Source organism: Echinops telfairi, unplaced genomic scaffold, assembly GCF_000313985.2.
Source record: "Echinops telfairi isolate 266 unplaced genomic scaffold, ASM31398v2 ScPeMD7_29;HRSCAF=101, whole genome shotgun sequence".
In the NCBI taxonomy this organism is placed as follows: domain Eukaryota; kingdom Metazoa; phylum Chordata; class Mammalia; order Afrosoricida; family Tenrecidae; genus Echinops; species Echinops telfairi.
In genome coordinates this window covers 6,274,504-6,292,263 of record NW_022103926.1, presented here as the reverse complement: position 1 = coordinate 6,292,263, position 17,760 = coordinate 6,274,504, and the positions used below count along the sequence as shown (strand labels likewise).

The 17,760-nt window shown below is 48.2% G+C and overlaps 1 protein-coding gene across 3 annotated transcripts in view; it reads right to left on the bottom strand.

Moving 5' to 3' along the window:
* Nucleotides 1-420: 420 nt before the first annotated feature.
* Nucleotides 421-17,760, bottom strand: part of RNF185 (ring finger protein 185) — a 50,986-nt gene continuing 33,646 nt past the window's right edge. For all 3 annotated transcript variants that reach the window (XM_004716715.2, XM_045289614.1, XM_045289613.1), the window contains 6 exons: nt 16,281-16,514; nt 13,644-13,662; nt 10,843-10,955; nt 9,336-9,390; nt 3,728-3,845; nt 421-2,564 (listed from right to left, as the gene is read on the bottom strand). In XM_004716715.2, coding sequence (XP_004716772.1) covers nt 2,467-2,564; nt 3,728-3,845; nt 9,336-9,390; nt 10,843-10,955; nt 13,644-13,662; nt 16,281-16,456 — 579 coding nt within the window. In that variant the 5' untranslated portion in view covers nt 16,457-16,514 and the 3' untranslated portion in view covers nt 421-2,466. The remainder of the gene's footprint in view (nt 2,565-3,727; nt 3,846-9,335; nt 9,391-10,842; nt 10,956-13,643; nt 13,663-16,280; nt 16,515-17,760) is intronic.

Below are 17,760 nucleotides of genomic sequence, written 5' to 3'. Positions count from 1 at the left end.
GGTAAAACACAATGCCAACCAAAATGGGATAAAGCACAGACTGAGGGTCTCGAGTGGGTGACCCGGAAGAGGCACAGTAAACCTTGTCTAGGGCCTCCCCGGACTACGGCCAGGTCCACAGAGCGTGGGCTCTTGGAGTGGGACACCGGTGCTATGGATTCAGCCAGTCAGAGATCTGGTTGCTATGCAACATATTATGTTGCTCTTGTGTTTTAAGAGGGATATCAAATGTCTAGCAGGGCTTCACCTGCCATTTTCCCAGTCTGGTTCGTGTTCCAGGGCTTCTCTAAAGCCAGTCAAATTGTCCCCTTTTGTTGTCCGCAGCTGTGTGCGGTAGCCTGACCGAGGACTCACCAATGCTTCCCAGAAGCCAGAGCCACATGACACTCCCCGCGACACAGATAAGAAGTCCACAGCTCGTCATGATAGAAAACCATTTGTTTAATTCTAAATCAAACCACTTTCACAATAGTGAAAAATAGTGACAGGTCAATTTGTCTGTGGCCAGGACCTGGTCCTAGTCCACTGGATGGCGAGGGGTGGGGTGGGAACACAGAAAACACCAAGGGAGGGAAAACTGCCGTGGCAGAGGGAAAGGTGGTAAGCCTGAAGGGCGGTAGGATGGGGGCTCCCCACTGGGGCTGGGCCAGCAGTCCCAGGTCTCTCCTGCTCATTTTCTGAAAGGGGGTAGGGTCCTATACGGCTAACCTGGCTTTGCTAGCAGGTTCCTAGGACACCTTTCCTGGTGGCGTTCTCCTGGGCTCACTCTATTTCAATAGAGTCCAAATAATTCCTCTCCCAACCCGCAACTTCACCTTTCTTCTTCTATAACCCCATTTGTTGGGTCCATCCAACTGAAGTCCCCTTTCCAGCCACTAGGTGGGACCACTGTATCAGGGGAACACCCAGTCTAGAACTGAGAATCTCCAGGGGCTCCTTCTCAACTTTGGGACTAATGAAAGTAATAAAAAGGGCACTCAAGCAGGTACCCTGAGAATGTTTAAAATCCGTCAGGCACCCAATAAAGCTGGTAGCTTGTTCCTACATAATGGTTTCGGCAATCGAACCACCTACTCAATACTTGCATTTATTCTGTTTGAACACTGGATTGTGGTATTGATAGATGCATGGGGAGAGGGTGGGCTGTGGAGTGGGGAGAAAGCTCCTCCCTGAATTATACAGTGCCATCCTGAGGCTTCCTGCCACTTTTGGCTACTGCTAGGGTGAGGCAGGAATGGCCTGGGCTGGCAAAGAGAGAGCAATGCCCCCACAGACAGTGGTCCTTCCACCAGGTGAAAGGTCCTCCTGGCTTCGCACCACATGCCCTCAGCCAAATTTGGGGGAGAAGGAAGCTTATGAAATTAAAAAGCACATCAAGGCCTTAGAAGAATCATTTTCCCTGGACTCCAAATGAAGGAAGACCACATCGTATTGTCATCAGAGGCTCCCCAGGCTCCATTTCCGGGCAACCAATCGGTAGGGCTGCCTGTGCTGGGGATGCGTGCTTCCCAAGGAGTTTGAGGGGGAATTCATCAAGCTGTTCCACAATCGGGCCTCTTCATCCTAAAGGGCTTGGAAGTGTGGTCTTCAACACGCAGTCAGGTGGACGAGATGCGGCCCTCCTAACGTCCCGTGGGTGGGTCTTGGGAGCGAGGCACTGAGCTCAGGGCTGGATCAGCAGCTCCTGCATCAGCACTACACATCCTGCTAGAGCTTGTGCCCGCTCGCCTGGCACAGCACTCAGTCTCGGTTTCGGCAGTGGCCCAAGTGGCGCGCTTGCTGGCAGAGGCTCATGTGCACAGCTTTGGGGAGAAGCTGATGGAAATCTGTGAGGGAAGCCACTTGTCTCACGGGGTAATCTACACCAGGAAACCAGCTGCTCTCTGGGGTCACGGACACAGAGCGCAGGCCCAGAGCCAATAGGAGATTTTCAGGTCTCTGGAGAATCCACCAAGTGCAGGGACAAATTCCAAGTTTGGCTGCGGCAATGAGGAACTTTATGGGAGAGCAAATGCCTGCCATTCTGCTGAAGAGGGAGGAGAGGGCAAGGCAGCGCTGGGATGTGGAGTCCCACTGGCTTCAGAGCCCACTCACCACAGGGTATTTACAGAGACGAAAGACAGTCTCCCTAAGTACCCTCTGTTCTGTAATAGCAGCCTCGGGTGGATGGTCCTCTCTTGTCTGTGCAGAGCCAGGGCCTGCTGAGCTGGCAGCTCAAGAAATCATGGTGTCACCCGTGCAAGCGGACCAACCAATGCCAAGGCCTGAGACTATAGCAGGGTGTTGACACAGTCACCAACTGGTCCTGAGTCCCAAAGCTCTGAAGGAGAAACAAGACTCCTTGAGGTGTTACTGGCCCCACGGATTTGAGGAGTCCAGATTAGGAAGGAAGCCATACACCAAGAATAGGGATGGCGTGTCACCAGTTCAGAGGCCCAGCTGTGGATACAAGCCAGCAGCCCAGCCTTAGGCAATCAGGAGCCAGAACATGATCACCAGGGCCACAAACAGGAAGAGGCGTGACAGGAACTGTTCGTCCACGTACTGGGGAGTCCCGGGGACAGCTGGCGAGCAAGAAGAGAGAAAGGGGGGTCAAGTCAAGGCTAAGGGGTCATTCACCTCTTTACAACAGAATCCTGCAGACTGAAAAATGTTCCTAAATCCAAATACTGAAAGCTCTTGAAGAAAAGCTACTGTTATATTATCTATGTTGTGCTTGGCACACCGCATTACTTGATGGGGCATTACTCCCACTGTGCACATGGGATACTGAGCCAGGAGTATGGGGTGATCACAGGGTTGTAGCAGAGCCCCCACAACTGTGCTCTCAGCCTCTCCCAGGTCAACTTGGTCTCCAAGTCACAGAGTGACTAGGTTCTGACCCTGTTGGGCTGGGGGTGGGGGTGGGGTGGGTGGGGGCTCTCTGAGGCAGGCAGCACTCTCCTTTTCCAGAAGAGAGGAGAGAACTGTGGCTCAGACAAGCCAAGGGCCTTGTCTTTCCAATCAAGCTAGAGGCAGAACTGGGGCAAAAACTCGAGTTTCTACTCTTCTGTTTTGAGAACAGCTATCATTTAGAGGGCCCTGTCCTGCCTTTAAGGGGCCCTTATGGCATAACGGGTTCGGTGTTGGGCTGCTAACCGCAATGTTGGCAGTTCAAATCGCTTAGTCGCTCCTTGGGAGATAGATGAGGCTTTCTGTTTTCGTACAGATTTGCAGCCTCGGAAACCAACAGGAAGCCTTTTACTCCACCCTGTCGGCCCTCGGAGTTGGAATGGACTCATGGTAGGTAGGGAGTTTGAGTCTGAGGTGATCCTGACTGAGGCTCGGACCTGGCGCCGGAGAAGTCCTGACTCCTTACAGATTGTCTTGCCTCTCCATACCCCAAATGCCCAAGGGGGAAGGGCAGAGGCGAAGAGGAGGGTGTAGAGGACTAAGAACTAAACTGTTCCCCAGCTGGGTGGCATGTATAATTTTCCATTTTATGGACATGGGGGGCACCTTGGCACACATGACTGGGCAGTTTCCAGCTATAAAATGGCTGCCAGAGCGCTCCGTGAACGGCGCGGTGCTCCCTCAGCTGCCCCATGAAGAGTTCAGCACAGTTGAAGGAAAGCCTGATTATCTGCCGAGTGACAAGTATCTCTAACTTACATAACACCAAATCCCAAAGAGGCTTCAAGCAGCATGAGAGGAGCCCTCCTGGTTCCTCCAGGAGACAGAGCCTTACCTGGAGGAGGTCGCCCATCGTTTATGTTAAACGCTGTGGCGAATATCCCGAAGGGAAACGCCCCGATTCCAAAAGACATCTGGAAGCCCCCATCTCCAAATCCAAAGCCTGGAAACCCCTGTGGGGAAGAGACGCACGTGAGGAGAGGAGCACGCAGCCTCCTCCCGCGCTGCTGCTCACACGCACCCGCACTGCGCCCCGCACTGCGCCCAGGGCCCTGCCTGCCCCGCCGGCGGTTTCCTGGAGGCACAGCCCCCAGCCCCCCACACACATAGCCCGCACCCCCAGCCAAGATCCCAAAGCACAATGCTGGAGGCCCCCCCTCTGCCCTTTCAGCCCTAGGTCACAGCTCAAGAGCTGTAGGTGAGCCAAAGCGGGTCAGAGCCAGCCCAAGATGGCAAGGTTCTTAGATCTTGAGGTGTTTTCCCCCCCAGTGTCTCACACTACCCAGCAAAGGTTTCTACATGTTTTATATCAGCAAAAAAAAATTGGCAAAAAGCCCAATTACAGGGGAATTTCAAAACAAACTACATAGTATCTGTAACAGCAAAAAAGTAGAACCCTCATTAGCACACAATGAAAGTCCAGATCAAAATCTTGAGAAATGACTGCGGTAGAAAAAGTCGCACACACACACCTCACACCGTCCCCTCAAAACCACCTGTCAGCAGCCTGGCCTGGTGCCCTCAGCATGTTTCACTCTCCCGGGACCAGTGTGGTCAAACCACGCAGGAGCACAGAAAAACTGCTTTCACAAAGATCCCAGACAAAATTGTTTGAACACCACACTCCCAAGTCATGACAATATGTCGGTATGTGGACACACCATGGTCACAGTGCATGACAAAGTGTCGGCATGTGGCTACCATGGGCACAAGTCATGACAATCAGGGAGTAGATGGAACCACTATCAGAAATACATAATATGTAGATATGCAGATAAGCTATGCATGCTTTTCTCCCTCAAAAATGTCTTGTAATATGATTATAAATTATTTTGAAAGCTTACAGGGCACTTGACCTTTTAATTTTCTCCCGGATTACAAATAGGGCAGAAATGGCTGGGGTAGAAAGTTGGGGGTTCTCCTTGTTCACTTGCCATCTGACACCCTCCGCCCTCTAAACCACCACCGCCAGCAGCCTGGCCTATCCCCCTCGCCCTCATCTCTGCTTCTCAGCACCGCACCAGCGATCATGTGAGAAGACTCAGCAGGGATCAATAATGTTGTGAGAAAGCAATTGCCATGTTGAAAGCACCAACTGTGTGCTAGGTGCCAGGCTAAGCACCAGGGTATGCAAATAGCATTTAATTTCTACATTTGCATCATAAGCATTTTACAGCTCACCAAACTGGGCCTACCAATCACACACCACACCACACCACACCACACCCACCGACACCTACCGCGGGCCAAGCTGATTCTGAGTGACTCACAGCTCCCCTGTAGGACAGGGCCAAACTTCCCGGGAGGATTTCCGAGGCTGTAACTTTTACAGAAGCAGATTGCCACATCTCTCGCCTGTGGAGTGGCTGGTGGGTTCTAACTGCCAACCTTTTGGTTAGCAGCCAAGCTCATTAACTAGATTGCACCACCAAGGCTCCTAAAACTGGGGCTCAGAGAAGTGAAATAACTTGACTACATTTGCATAGCTAGGGTGGAGTTTATATCGAAAACTAGGTCAATCTAATCTAAACCCATGATCTTAACTACTGTGCACACTGTACCCAAAATTCCTCTTCCCCCTGCCTAGAACCTTAGAGAAAAGGATTAAAAAGTAAGAACAAGAAAAAAAATGACTGAGCAACTGCTCTTCACAGAGGACGGAGTGACCTGCATTTGTGAATCTGATGCAAGACACAAAAGTGGCCACTCCCTGGCCCTCACTGAGCAACCTGACGCCTACCTTCAACCTTCTTGCTGGGTGGCACTACCGATAAGCTTTAAACAGCTGACTTTAGAAGAAGGCAAACTTAGAGAGAAAGCAACTGGCTTCCTTCTCTCAGTGCAGAAATGCCTCTTGCTCAGACCTGGCACGAGGGAGGCGGAGGGCTCCTGGGACCAAGGCCGCTTACCCAGGAAGGTGCAATTGTTTCATCAGGAGCCTGAGCACTGGCTTCCCTTTCCAGACAGTCCCCATTCTCATACCCGGTGGGTTCTTGTTCCTAATAAACAGCCTCACTGGGGGCAGTGGGTGTTAGCCCCCCTAGAGTTGTGCGCGACCACCATCAAGTCCGGGGCCTCGGGCTTCCTGGCACCTCAGAAGCTAAAAGCCCCAAGGGAAGCCGCAGCCTGCAAAGGGTTCAAGTGGCGCTGCACTGGAGTCAGGAGCAGGGACTTGTCACGAGGATCAGACCTGTGTGTCCTTGACCAAATCCCTTCACCTCTCTGAGACTGCTTGAGTTCCCTCTTCCTTTAACAGGTCAATGTGAGGTTTAACGAGCTCATGCGTATAAAGCTCTTAATCAGTAGTTCTCATTTATATTAGCCATTCAATAATGTTCCCTGAGATTATTGTTAAGGATAATCTGAAGACAATCTCAATTTCTATCAAGATCCCTGATTCAATAATCTTATTCTTAGGAATCCTAAGGAAATGCCATACTTTAAGTAAAAAAGTAATATATACAAATATGTCATTGTAGCATTACTTATAACAGCAAAAATTGGAAGCAGCCGAAAAGTTCTTTGATAAGGAAAACCTAAACAAATGTATCCAAATTCAACAGAATGAGTAACAACTCAAAACCCACCGCCATCCAGTCAACTCAGAGTGACCTCGGAGGGTTTCCCAGGCTGTCTCTTTACTGGCCCAGGCAGCCGGATCTTTCTCCCCGGAACGGCCGAGGTGTAAGCAGGCCAATGCTTATCCAACAGTGCCCCCAGGGCTGGCTGCTTGATGGGTCAAACAGCAGCCTTTACACATGGTCACGAGGACACTAGAGAGCATCGTGGGAAATACTTACAGCACAAAGCTGAAAAGCCACACAACAGAACAGGGATGACTGCTGGCGGTCCCTGATTGACAATGAGTCAAGTTAGGACAAGCGGGAATCAGAACCATTTCTGTCTTTTGGTTTAGCGTTGTATCGTTAGTAATATGAATGCTAAACTACGTAAGTTTACATGTAATGTTTCCCACACCAAAAGACAAAGGTAGTATTTATAAAGATATTGATAATTTTTTGGGGGGGGGTATTGATATTTTTTTAAAGCTTTAAAAAAAGAGGTACTTGACTTGCATTCAAATCACCTCACAATGATGAGGGGATTACTTGCACCAAAAATATGTATGTAAAGCATGCCAAATGAAGAGAACATGGAAGAGCTGAATTTTGGCAGTCAGTACTTTACTTTTAAAACTAAAGTCAGATTTGAGTGTGCAATTTTTTAAATGCTCATTATGTATTTATTTATTTTTGGCTTTAACGAAAACAGAAATTCATTCTTTCTCAGTTTAGGAGGGTAGAAGTACGAATTCCAATCATAAGCTCTAGGGAAAGACGTACTTTGTTGGCTCTGCTCCCGTCTTTCTTTCTTTTTAAAAAACTTATTATTAATTGGGAGTTAACACATATATCATTGTCGCGATATCATGGGGGGAGGGGGGTGGTGGCAGTTGAGGAAGGGGGAGAAAGAGGGAACCCATCACAAGGTTGAATATATAGCCCGAAGGGGACGAGTAACAGAACTGTGGATGAAGGGAGACAATGGACAGTATACGATAAGCAATAATAATAACAATATATAATTGATCAAGGATTCATGAGGGTGGGAGTAGAGAGGAGTTTATACTAAGGGCTCAAGTAGAAAATGTTTCAGAAATGATAATGGCAACATATGTACAAATATGCTTGATACCATTGATGTATGGGATGTTATAAGCCTCCAATAAAACGATTTTTTTAAAAACACATACATCACATCAAGTAATATTAAACAATTGCTACCACAATCAATTTCCAAACATTCCTTTTCTTTCTGGACTCCTTGACATCATCTCCCTGTCTTCCCATTCCCCCACCATGCCCAAATATTCTACCTGTTGTTCCTATAGGTTCATCAATTGTGAATTGCATATACCGAAAAACAGAACAACATATAACACAAGTTCAAGAGTGTGACTTTCAATGACATAACACCTCTGAAATACACTCAAATAGGAACAAACAAAAATACAGAAAATGTTGAAAACTAGATCAGGTCCAGCATGCATCAGAGGGGGAATCAACTGACAAAGTTTCAACTTTTCAAGCCAGATTTGTGCCCCTGATCTTCTATCCTCATCTATCCAATGTGCTCTGTCTAGTAACCCCTTTCCCCCATCTGTCAATTGTGGACAGAGGGAGTTCACCAGAGGCTTGTTTCCTATGTAGTTCTCACAAATGAATCTTGGGTTCCCACTGTCATTCACAGCCTTGTGCAAACCGGCAATGCTATCAGCTCCCTATTCCCCTGTCCCCCTCCTTTCCTGTACCCATAGGAAACCATTACTTCTGTAACTATTTCTGAAGGGTTATCTATCTTGACTTTCATGTACCACACGATTTTAAATATACAAATAAATATAAGTAAATCTAACGTGATTAATGAGGTGAAACAAATAAGAACCCTAATAGTAAGGGAAGGAATTTCTGATCTAGTCATTATAATTCTATTAATTTATCCTAATAAAATAATTATGGATCTGTTTAAAGATTTATCTATAAGTTCACGAGCATCTTTGAAATAGCAAATATCTATATCTATATATTAAGAAAGAAAATAGCTAAGTGTCCAACTACGGATTAAATAAATTATATTGTCTGTATAACCAAACACCAAACAGTCATTAAACAGCATTAGCGACAGACGTAAAATCTCAGGTGTATCGGTCCAAGTCTTCTCCTGGAGGATGGAAACAGCAGGAGGACAGGACTCTGCTAGAGCAACACCCAGCACGCAGAAGGCACTGAATACATACTTTTGGAGTAAAATGTAATTTTTAAGAGGGGTTAAAAAAGCAGGAGCCAAATACTACTTAGAAACATACAAATAGATCTATAATAAAATCTGTATGTGCCTACCCCAAATTATAAGGTGCCTGGTGGGGGGCAGGACTTTCTACTCCCATAGAGTTACAGTCTCAGAAACCTACAGGGCTGTCCTACCCTGTCGGACAGGTTCACTAGGAGTCAGTATTGACTTGATGGCAATGAGTCTGTTTTGGTTCATGGTCGGTGAACCAAAAGGTAGGCAGTTCAAACCCACTAGTCACTCTGAACAAAAGATGTGGCAGTCTGCTTCTGAAAAGGTTGACAGCCTTGGAAACCCTCGGAGGCAGAGAACTCTGTCCTATAGAGTTGCTCTGCATTGGAAGTCACTTGGCAATGGCAGTGGGCTTGGTTTGGGAATCATGATTATAGACCAATGGAGAAGAAGAAACTAGATCAAACCATTTCTGGAGACTGTGATTAGAAGTGATTTCTGCCCAACCCCTTGCTTTTCCTTACGGTATTTTATAAATTCTGGTTTACTTTTCTAATCAGGGAGAAAAACTGTACAATCTAGAAGGAAATTTCTAAAGCCGTAGGCTCATTTCTAAAAGCTGCTCCTATAATGTTCCTCACCCCTCTGTTCTCCGGCTCTGGCCTCTGTCCCTGAGGACGCGGAGGCGTCTTCTCTCTGAAACAGAAATGACATAAAATAAGATTAACTGAATCTGCTTTGAGCGGCTACGTGAACGGACTGGGGGGTTTTTCACCACCAGCTTAGTCTCTCTTTGGCCACACCGCCCGTTCCTAGCCAGCACTTTGTCCATACAAATTGAAGTTGGATTAAACCAGATGCTAACTCTCGTTCTGGCTGCAAGTGTTCTTCTCAATTGGAGAGAAAATCGGCTTGTTAAGAAATGTTTATCAGACTGTGCTGCAGTTGACGCTGTTCCCAGAGAGCCTGACCCCAGTTGGCTAAGGAGACCTTTTCTGGTTCTGTATGATACAGGAAAACATAGACAAAGATGCCGGACACCCCAAATCCAAACTAAATAGAGGGCAGGGCTGAGATTGAGGGTTTCTCTAACTTTAGTTTTACCTCCTGCGGTACTTGGACAAACACGCCTCCCATCATGCATCCCACAGATATTGGGTTGGGGGCTTGGTGCACTGCCAAGTAAGACAATACACACAGACTCTACTCTTGAGGTGTCCGTGGTTCAGGGGGATACAGCAAATGGTACAGCGTGGAGAAGGATTTCTTTAGTCGTGGTATGACAGCAGTGTGGTGGGAACCTAGGTGACAGCAACTGAAGCAGAGGAGAGAGGAGAGAGGAGGAGATGGGAGAGACAGGAAAAAGCAGATACAAAGGCTCATCAGTGTGAAAGGTAAGTGTCTCTAAGAAGTCCAACATGGTGGTACAGGGGGTAAAAGCTGGGATGAGGTGGGGGAAGGTAAGATGCTGGAGAGGTTGGCGGGCACCAAACCATGAAAAATACTCTGCACTTGTGTTTACAGAAGGCTCGATCCACTCATACCTCCACTGCTAGAAATCCCAAGCTTCCATGTCTCCCAAAGCCCCAGCCCAGTGGTTCTCAACCTTCCTCATGCCACAACCTTTTAATACAATTCCTCATGTTGTGGTGACCCCCAACCATAAAATTACTTTCAATGCTACTTCATCACTGTCATTTCACTACTGTTATGAATCGGGCGACTCCTGTGAAAGGGCCGTTCGATCCCCAAAGGGGTCACGACCCACAGGTTGAGAACCGCTGCTCTAGCCCTTCTGCTGGCATTTTGTATACCTCCTTCACCGGTGCAGCAATCCTGCTCCCTGGACTCTCCTGCTCCCCGGATATGCTGTTTGCCAGGCTGCCCTTCACGGCACTTTCTTTGCCCACTAACAACTGTGAGGTCTTTTGCATGGCTGGCAAACAGGGCCAGCAGAGTGCCTGCCCCCAGGGCATTCTCAGTGGCTATCTATTTATTACAGGCCAAAAAGTGGCTCCCCACCCCGGCAGAGTCCCATCTGGCATCTGGCTGACTCAGAACTCAGTGTTTGGTAGAAGAGGTTATTCAGCAGAAGGGAATTCATGTCCAAGGGGAGGAGTGAGTGTGAAAGGTGCTCCCAGCCCTCACCTGGGGTCTTGCTGCCCAGTGCTGCCCCGGCCGTAGAGTGGGATGACCTTGTCTCGACTGATGCCGGCCTTGCAAACCGGGCACACCTGTCGGTTAGGTCTGGTCTCCAACCACTGCAAGCAAAAGAGTAATAATACACATGAACGGCACAAGGTCAATGAGATGAAGGCTAGGTGAACACAGCTGGTGAGAAGAGGGCCAGGGACTCAAACTAACAAACACCATCAGGACCGGAATACCTCAACGAAGCGCTTCTCTACAATTCCCACTCCTAGCACTCACTATTTACAAGTACGGAAATCAAAATTGCCTTTAAATACCACCACAATTAAACAGCCTTCCCCAAGCTTTGTTTCTCCCTAGGGGCGCCCCACAATGTAGCAGAAGAACACAGCCCTGAAGCAATAGCAGGGCTCTGAAAGCCCTGGCCTGGGTCTATGTAGGATGCTAACGCAGGCACAATGAACTTGAAATCCCTACCTTTGCCAATGGACCCACTGTGCTATCTGAGTAGTCATTTTCTCCTTCCTGTGATCTCACTGGAGATTTACTAGGTACTAAAGGATAAACCTTGGTCATCCTCTTACGCTTGCTGGTTTTTTATGTACTTTCACTGATTTTTGCACTTAACTCTTTCTTTCGATATCAAAACCATCCCCCCAAAATATATACTAAAAACCCCAGAGTCCTGTGCTGGGTTTTCTAAGTCCTTCCACTAGTTACTTTTATAACATTTTAAATTTCTTAAAAACAAAAACAGTAACATTTATCATCTACAATGGCTTTATAAAAGTGCCCTAAAGTAAGGTGACCAGACGTCTGATTTCTAACAATTTTTCCCACGTCCACGGCGCTTTAAAAAAGTCCCGATTTTTGGAAAGAATGCACAACAAGCTAGGGTAGATGGTTTTCAGCTGCCATGTGGCTATTTCGTCAGGATATGAGTTTTATTGATGGTGTCCCGCTTTTGCCCCGCTTTACCAGTGTTAATGGGAAAGCACTCAACTGCTAACAAAAAGGGTTGTGCACACGCACTAGCTACACAAGACAAAGAAATGGCTATTTGCCATTTAAGATTACCAACCAGGAAACACTTTAGGGCAGTGTGCTTTGTCACAACCAGGAACCACTATAGGGCAGTGTGCTTTGTTATGAGTCCCAATCAACTCAATGGCACCTAACAACAAAGTATGTCTTCATAGACAGGGAATAATTATTTATGTTATATCTATTCTCCAGGGGCGTGTTATATCTATGTATCTCTGTCTCTCTTTATTTAGATAGACATGACAAGTCCCTGGAGAAGGACATCACACTTGGTAAAGTAGAGGGATCCGTGAAAAAGAAGAACACCTCAACAAGATGGCTTGACATGGTGGCTTTAACACGTGTTCAAACACAAGAGCAACTGTGAGGATGACACAGGACCTGGCCACAGCTCATTCTGTTGGACATAGGTTGTTGTGAATCACATCAAACTGACAGCACCTAGTAATGCAACACATAAGCATGCTGTTGATGTTAGACACTGCCTGGCTCATGTCAACCCCAGGAATACAGAACAGAACTGATGCACAGTTTTCAAATCAGATGGCCTGGCCTGCCTCCCAAGGCACCTCTGGGTGGGTTCGAACCACCAGCCTTTTAGATAGTAGTCAAGTGCTTAAATGTACCACCAGGGAGTCCAAATAAATGTATGTGTCAACATTTATCTTAGAACATAAATTACACCTTTAGATTCAGTGATCTGAGGCTTATAAGCATGAATCTAGAACTTCAGAAGGGAGTTGGCAAGATACAGTGGTTTTATACTCCCCACTTGTTCTGTCTTATAATTGATGTGCCCAAAATCTACGTGCTATGTGTACTTCATAACCTCCAGGCTGGCATGTGCTTCATAACCTCACAGTTCCACCAGGCCCTCGGGCTCTGTTTGGGCCGAAACGTGCAGCCCTGGAATGCACAGAAGGGCCTCCCTGTTGCCCTTCTTTCTCAACTCGATGCTGAGACTCTAGAGGTCCAGAACCACTGTCTTCCCTAACACGCCTCCCAAGCCACTCCAGTGTGCGCCTCTGCTGCTGGCTCCAGCCAGGCCCAGTTGGGTATCACCAAGCAGGTGTCTGGTTCTTGGAGGAAAACAACAAAACTGGACTGCATAGTGATCTAAACTGGGAAAACAGACTTGCTTTACCCCCCCAAAATTTAAATTAACACCAAAATGTCTCTCTCCTAACATTTTAAAAATCTTTAAGGGGTACGAGATGATACTAGATGGTTTTTAGGGAGGCAAAACCTCACAAACAGAAAGGACCTAAAATAGCATCAAACCCAAAACAATTTACAAATAAGGAACTGAGACCTAGAGGTGGTGGCTTGCAAAGCCACACAGGAGGCAGTGTCAGGACTCTCTAGGACAGTGGTTCTCAACCTGTAGGTCGTGACCCCTTTGGGGGCTGAACAACTCTTTCACGGGGTTGCCCAATTTATAACAGTAGCAAAATTAGTTATGAAATAGCAACGAAAATAACTGTATGGTAGGGGGGTCACCACCACATGAGGAACTGTATGAAGGGGTCGCGCACCAGGAAGGTTGAGAACCACTGCTCTAGGATAACACGTTGGCCCCCGTCTTTCATCAAGTGCCTGTCAGTGGCAGATGTGTAACGAGGGTGGAAGGGTAAGCAAGCAAATGAGCCCACAAGCAAGGGAGATTGCAGCTTCTGACAGCAGCCTCCTGAGACTCAGGGTGAATTGTGCAACCCTAGCTGATGAAAGACAAAGTAAAATAAAATCCATCTTACCTGATGTAAACATGGCCAACTGTCAAGAGTCCCCAGGGCAACCAGTCATCCAGGAGAAAGAGGGGGGAAAAGAAAAGTGCTTTTGTTAGCAGAAACACTGATGGTGATACGGTCAGGGCAGCCAAATGGGCAACAGGGTGAAACTGTGGAGTACTGTAGACCCACCTTGGGGAGTCAGTCCCTCTCCTGGAGCCCCCTCACGAAGGCTCTTGGGAATACTGGGGTGTCAGAAATTACAAGTGTGAAAAGCAAAACTGAACAGAAATCACAGATAAAGTAAGGCAATGGAGCCAAGATTCCAGTCTCCATCCCTGGGATCCCACTATACCAGGGACCCCTAGACCACCATCTCAGATCCGGCTGCGGGGAGGATTATAGCCTCTGAAGGAATGCCGTAAAACTAGGGACCCTCCGTACAGGAAACACGCGCGGGCGGGGGTGTTCTCAGGCGTGCACGTGCCACTTTACTCTCGGGCCCCTGGAGCCGCACCCCTCCTCGGGCTCACAGAGGATGTGGCCGAGCAGGCTGTCCAGTTCCACTGCCCTCAGCCTGGAGAAAAAGGGCTGTCCTTAAGTCATGGCAATGATGGGGGTGCTACTTGGCCAACTTTGGTTGAGTTTACACCACAGAAAATGCTACCCATTTTCTCAGTATTTTTAGCTTCCAGTTAGTTCACTTTCTATCACCCAGCACTGCATCCAACAAATGACACAGATTGGAAAGATGTGTAATTACTCATCTAGGGCACTGGAAGATGTAGCATGGCTTCTGTACCCTCTCACAACATACATCTTTTGGAGCTGAGTGAAATTTAGACTCAGAGGATGCTTCCTTTCCATAGAAGCTGAGCGTCACAAATCAGATACAGTTTCCTTGGACAGAACAGGCGCCTCACATCTGGCTCCAACATTAAACTTTCACCGCCATTGTAAGATGAGCTGAGCGCACCCGAAACCATGGGAGGTGTCCACTGGCAAATTCCCCCACAGGCTGTCCACCAAGTGGAGGTGACAGTAAGATGCTCATGGAACTCTCTGGGTTATAACAACAGTGGCGATTTCTCCCATTTACTGAGCACCTCACATGGGCCAACCTGTGGCGCAATAGCTTTTTGTTTGCTAATGCCACTGAATGGTCACATTAACCCAGAGGGGTCCAATCCTCTCCATTTTATTGACGAGGAAGCTGGTGGAGAGAGGCCAGCAGATTGGCTCAAGGACCGGAAGTGCCGGTTTCCTTTTGGAGTCTCTGTTCCTGCCTGTCTTTGTTCTTTGTCACTTATTCCAAGTACTGACTTTATGCCATCTCAGGAGCTCCAGATTCTGAGACAGGTCGATCGAACAGTCTCTGCATGCAAATTAATTACTAGCAACTCTCCCAGCCCAAAGCAAAGACGAGTGAAGACAATGGGAGATCCATGGAAACAGTCAGTTCAGAGGACTAAGGGACCACATGAACCTCAACCTCCATGTCCCAGAGGCCACAAAATACATGGCGCCTGGCGTACCACTACCAACTGCCTTGAAAAGGATCACAATAGAGGGTCCTGGGTCGAGGGGGAGAAAACGTGGAACAAAACTCAAAATCACGGGGAAAAAGACCAGACTCATTTGTCTGACAGAGTTCCTCTTCAGGCCTGGAAGTGAGCTCAGCCCGATGCCTGCTAAGGTGAACAGTAACGCCAGGCAGGTCTGCACTCCTGCAGCACTTCGCCAGGTGCACAGCTCAGCAAGTAGGAAGGGGCAGGAAAGGAGGAGGAACAGCAACAGGACACACAGGAAGGAAGTGGGAAAGGGCTGCTCGTGGGGACTGCAACCGATGTGACCAGTCAAAAGGGGTATGAACTGTTGAGTGGAAAGCCAATTTGCTCTATAAACTTGCACGCAAGTCAAACTATAAAGTTAAAACACAAATACACACAAAAATAATTATTAGGCAAAACTCTGCCTCCTTCTATTCACATATTAATAAATTTATCTTTTACACTGTTGCCAAGTTAAACTCCCTGCGTCCCGGGGTCATACACACCATTCGCCTCTCTCCCCTCTTTAACCAAATCCACCCTTGAAAACCAGCTCAAAATCTCAAGAGGAAACATGAAATTTAACCATTTACCCAGATTCTCAGAGCCAGGAGTCATGTGTAACCATTGATCCTGGCTGGGACACGAGTGTGTCCTTTCATTTGGACATAAGTGGAATCTAGTAGCAATCATGGTCACTGTGAACACAGCAGTTACTCTTGTACATACCCAGTCACTTATTGCTCATGACTCCAGCTGGGAATGAGGCATGGGGTATGAAGCATCTTGCCAAGACCTCCCAGTCAAGAACGGGCAGACTTCGGGCTCACAAGGAGACAGCCTGCCTCCAGTGCCCACTCACAGCTACTATATCCCATTTCCTGGCTCAGCAAAGCCAGGAGGCTACAGGAAGTCAGCGCTTTAGAGATAGGGATATGGAGTCCGGGGGTGGGGACATAATGTGCTCAGCTCACCCAGAATTAGGTGACCTGCTTCTTGGGCCTGAAGACATTTGAACTAAAAGTGAACATACGCCTTCTGATCAGAGCTGCTCAGGGCTTGAACTTTCTAAAGCTAGCAGAACGTTCTCTGGGCCAGTGGCAGGGGTACTGACCAGAAGAGGTGACCGCACAGGCTGATGACAGCGTCCTTGGCTGTGTCCAGGCAGATGTTGCACTCGAAGGTGCTATCCTGTCCTCCACTCTCGCCAGCACCATTGCTGCTCCCGCTGGGTCCTCCTGCACTGGAGTTCTCGGGGGGCGTGGAGGCCGAGGGCCCCTTGCTCGCCATCCTTGGCTGCCAGCAAAGCTTTGAGGTGAAGAGTCTCCCCAGAAATCTTCAAGAAGTCCTAAAAGGCAGACTGCCCTTTATTGCCTGTTTCTGTAGCCCCCTCCTCCCAGTTTCCATGCTGGTCATAACCAGCCACCTCTCCACTCCATACCACGACCAAAGCCTTGGGTGGACTTCCCAGAGGCTGCAGAGGGCAAGAGTGGCAGGCCACTCACTGGAGCAGAGACCAGAAATTCCCAGCGAAACACAGCCCCGATAAACCACAAATACCCAAACTGCACAAACCGAGCAGACTCAGAAACTGGGACCCTGGCTCACTTGCCTTAACAGGCCCCTAAGCGAACTAGCCCGGGTGGGAAGAATTTGCTCAGTAACACAGACCATCCAGGTTGGGCTCTAGCTAGAGAAGCCTCCCAAGTGGGGGTTGTATCTGTCGGGCCAGGCGCTCCTGACGGGGAGACACCCGACTATCAATACAGCCCTGCAACGGTCAAAGGTTACCACCGGCAAGGACCTTTTGGAAAGGCCACCTGGCCACGTGTCTTTTTCACTCCAATGTTTGGTGTTCTCCCTTCTGCCAGGTTAGAATGCACCTACTTTGTTTAAATCTGTCAACTTTTCAGCTTCAACACATTTCAAGGGGAAGTTCATGACATTGCTGTAAACAGAAAGTTAGTATTATTCACCCTAAGTGAAATTCACTGCCATCCAGTCAATGCTGACTCAGTCACCCCTGTGGGTTTCTGAGACTTGTGGAGCTGCTGGTGGTTTTGAAGTGATGCAGATGGCGGCCCGATGTGTACCCCTACAAACGCACCGAGGGACACACTATTTAGCTCCCTGTCACCTGATAACCCCTGGCACACTCATACATGCTCAGGGGTTATCAGATCTTTCACTCTCTTCAGGAAGTTCCAGATGTCGATTTGCATTCAGACAACTGTTCCACCAACTGTTAACTGCCGACACAGCAGATACCAGTTGCTCACTACTGCCTCCAAGTTAGAGAACCTGGCCAGGAGTTGAACGAGTGGCCAGTGGTATCCAGGAGTTCGGGATGGAGATTAAGAATTTGTCAGGAGCCTGATCTGGCCACACTCACCATCACAGAAACTTCAATGGGAATGCTGGCTGGGTACCATAACCAAAGACCCAGACCAGAGCCCTGGATGCTGGTTTGAGCCCAACCTCCACCCTGCTGTGTGGTTTTAGAAACTTCCCTGGCCCCTCTGAGCCAGTTTCCTCATCTGTAAAATGAGGCATGGGACTACACGAGCTCAGAATCCCCTCCAGCTGAGACTGTC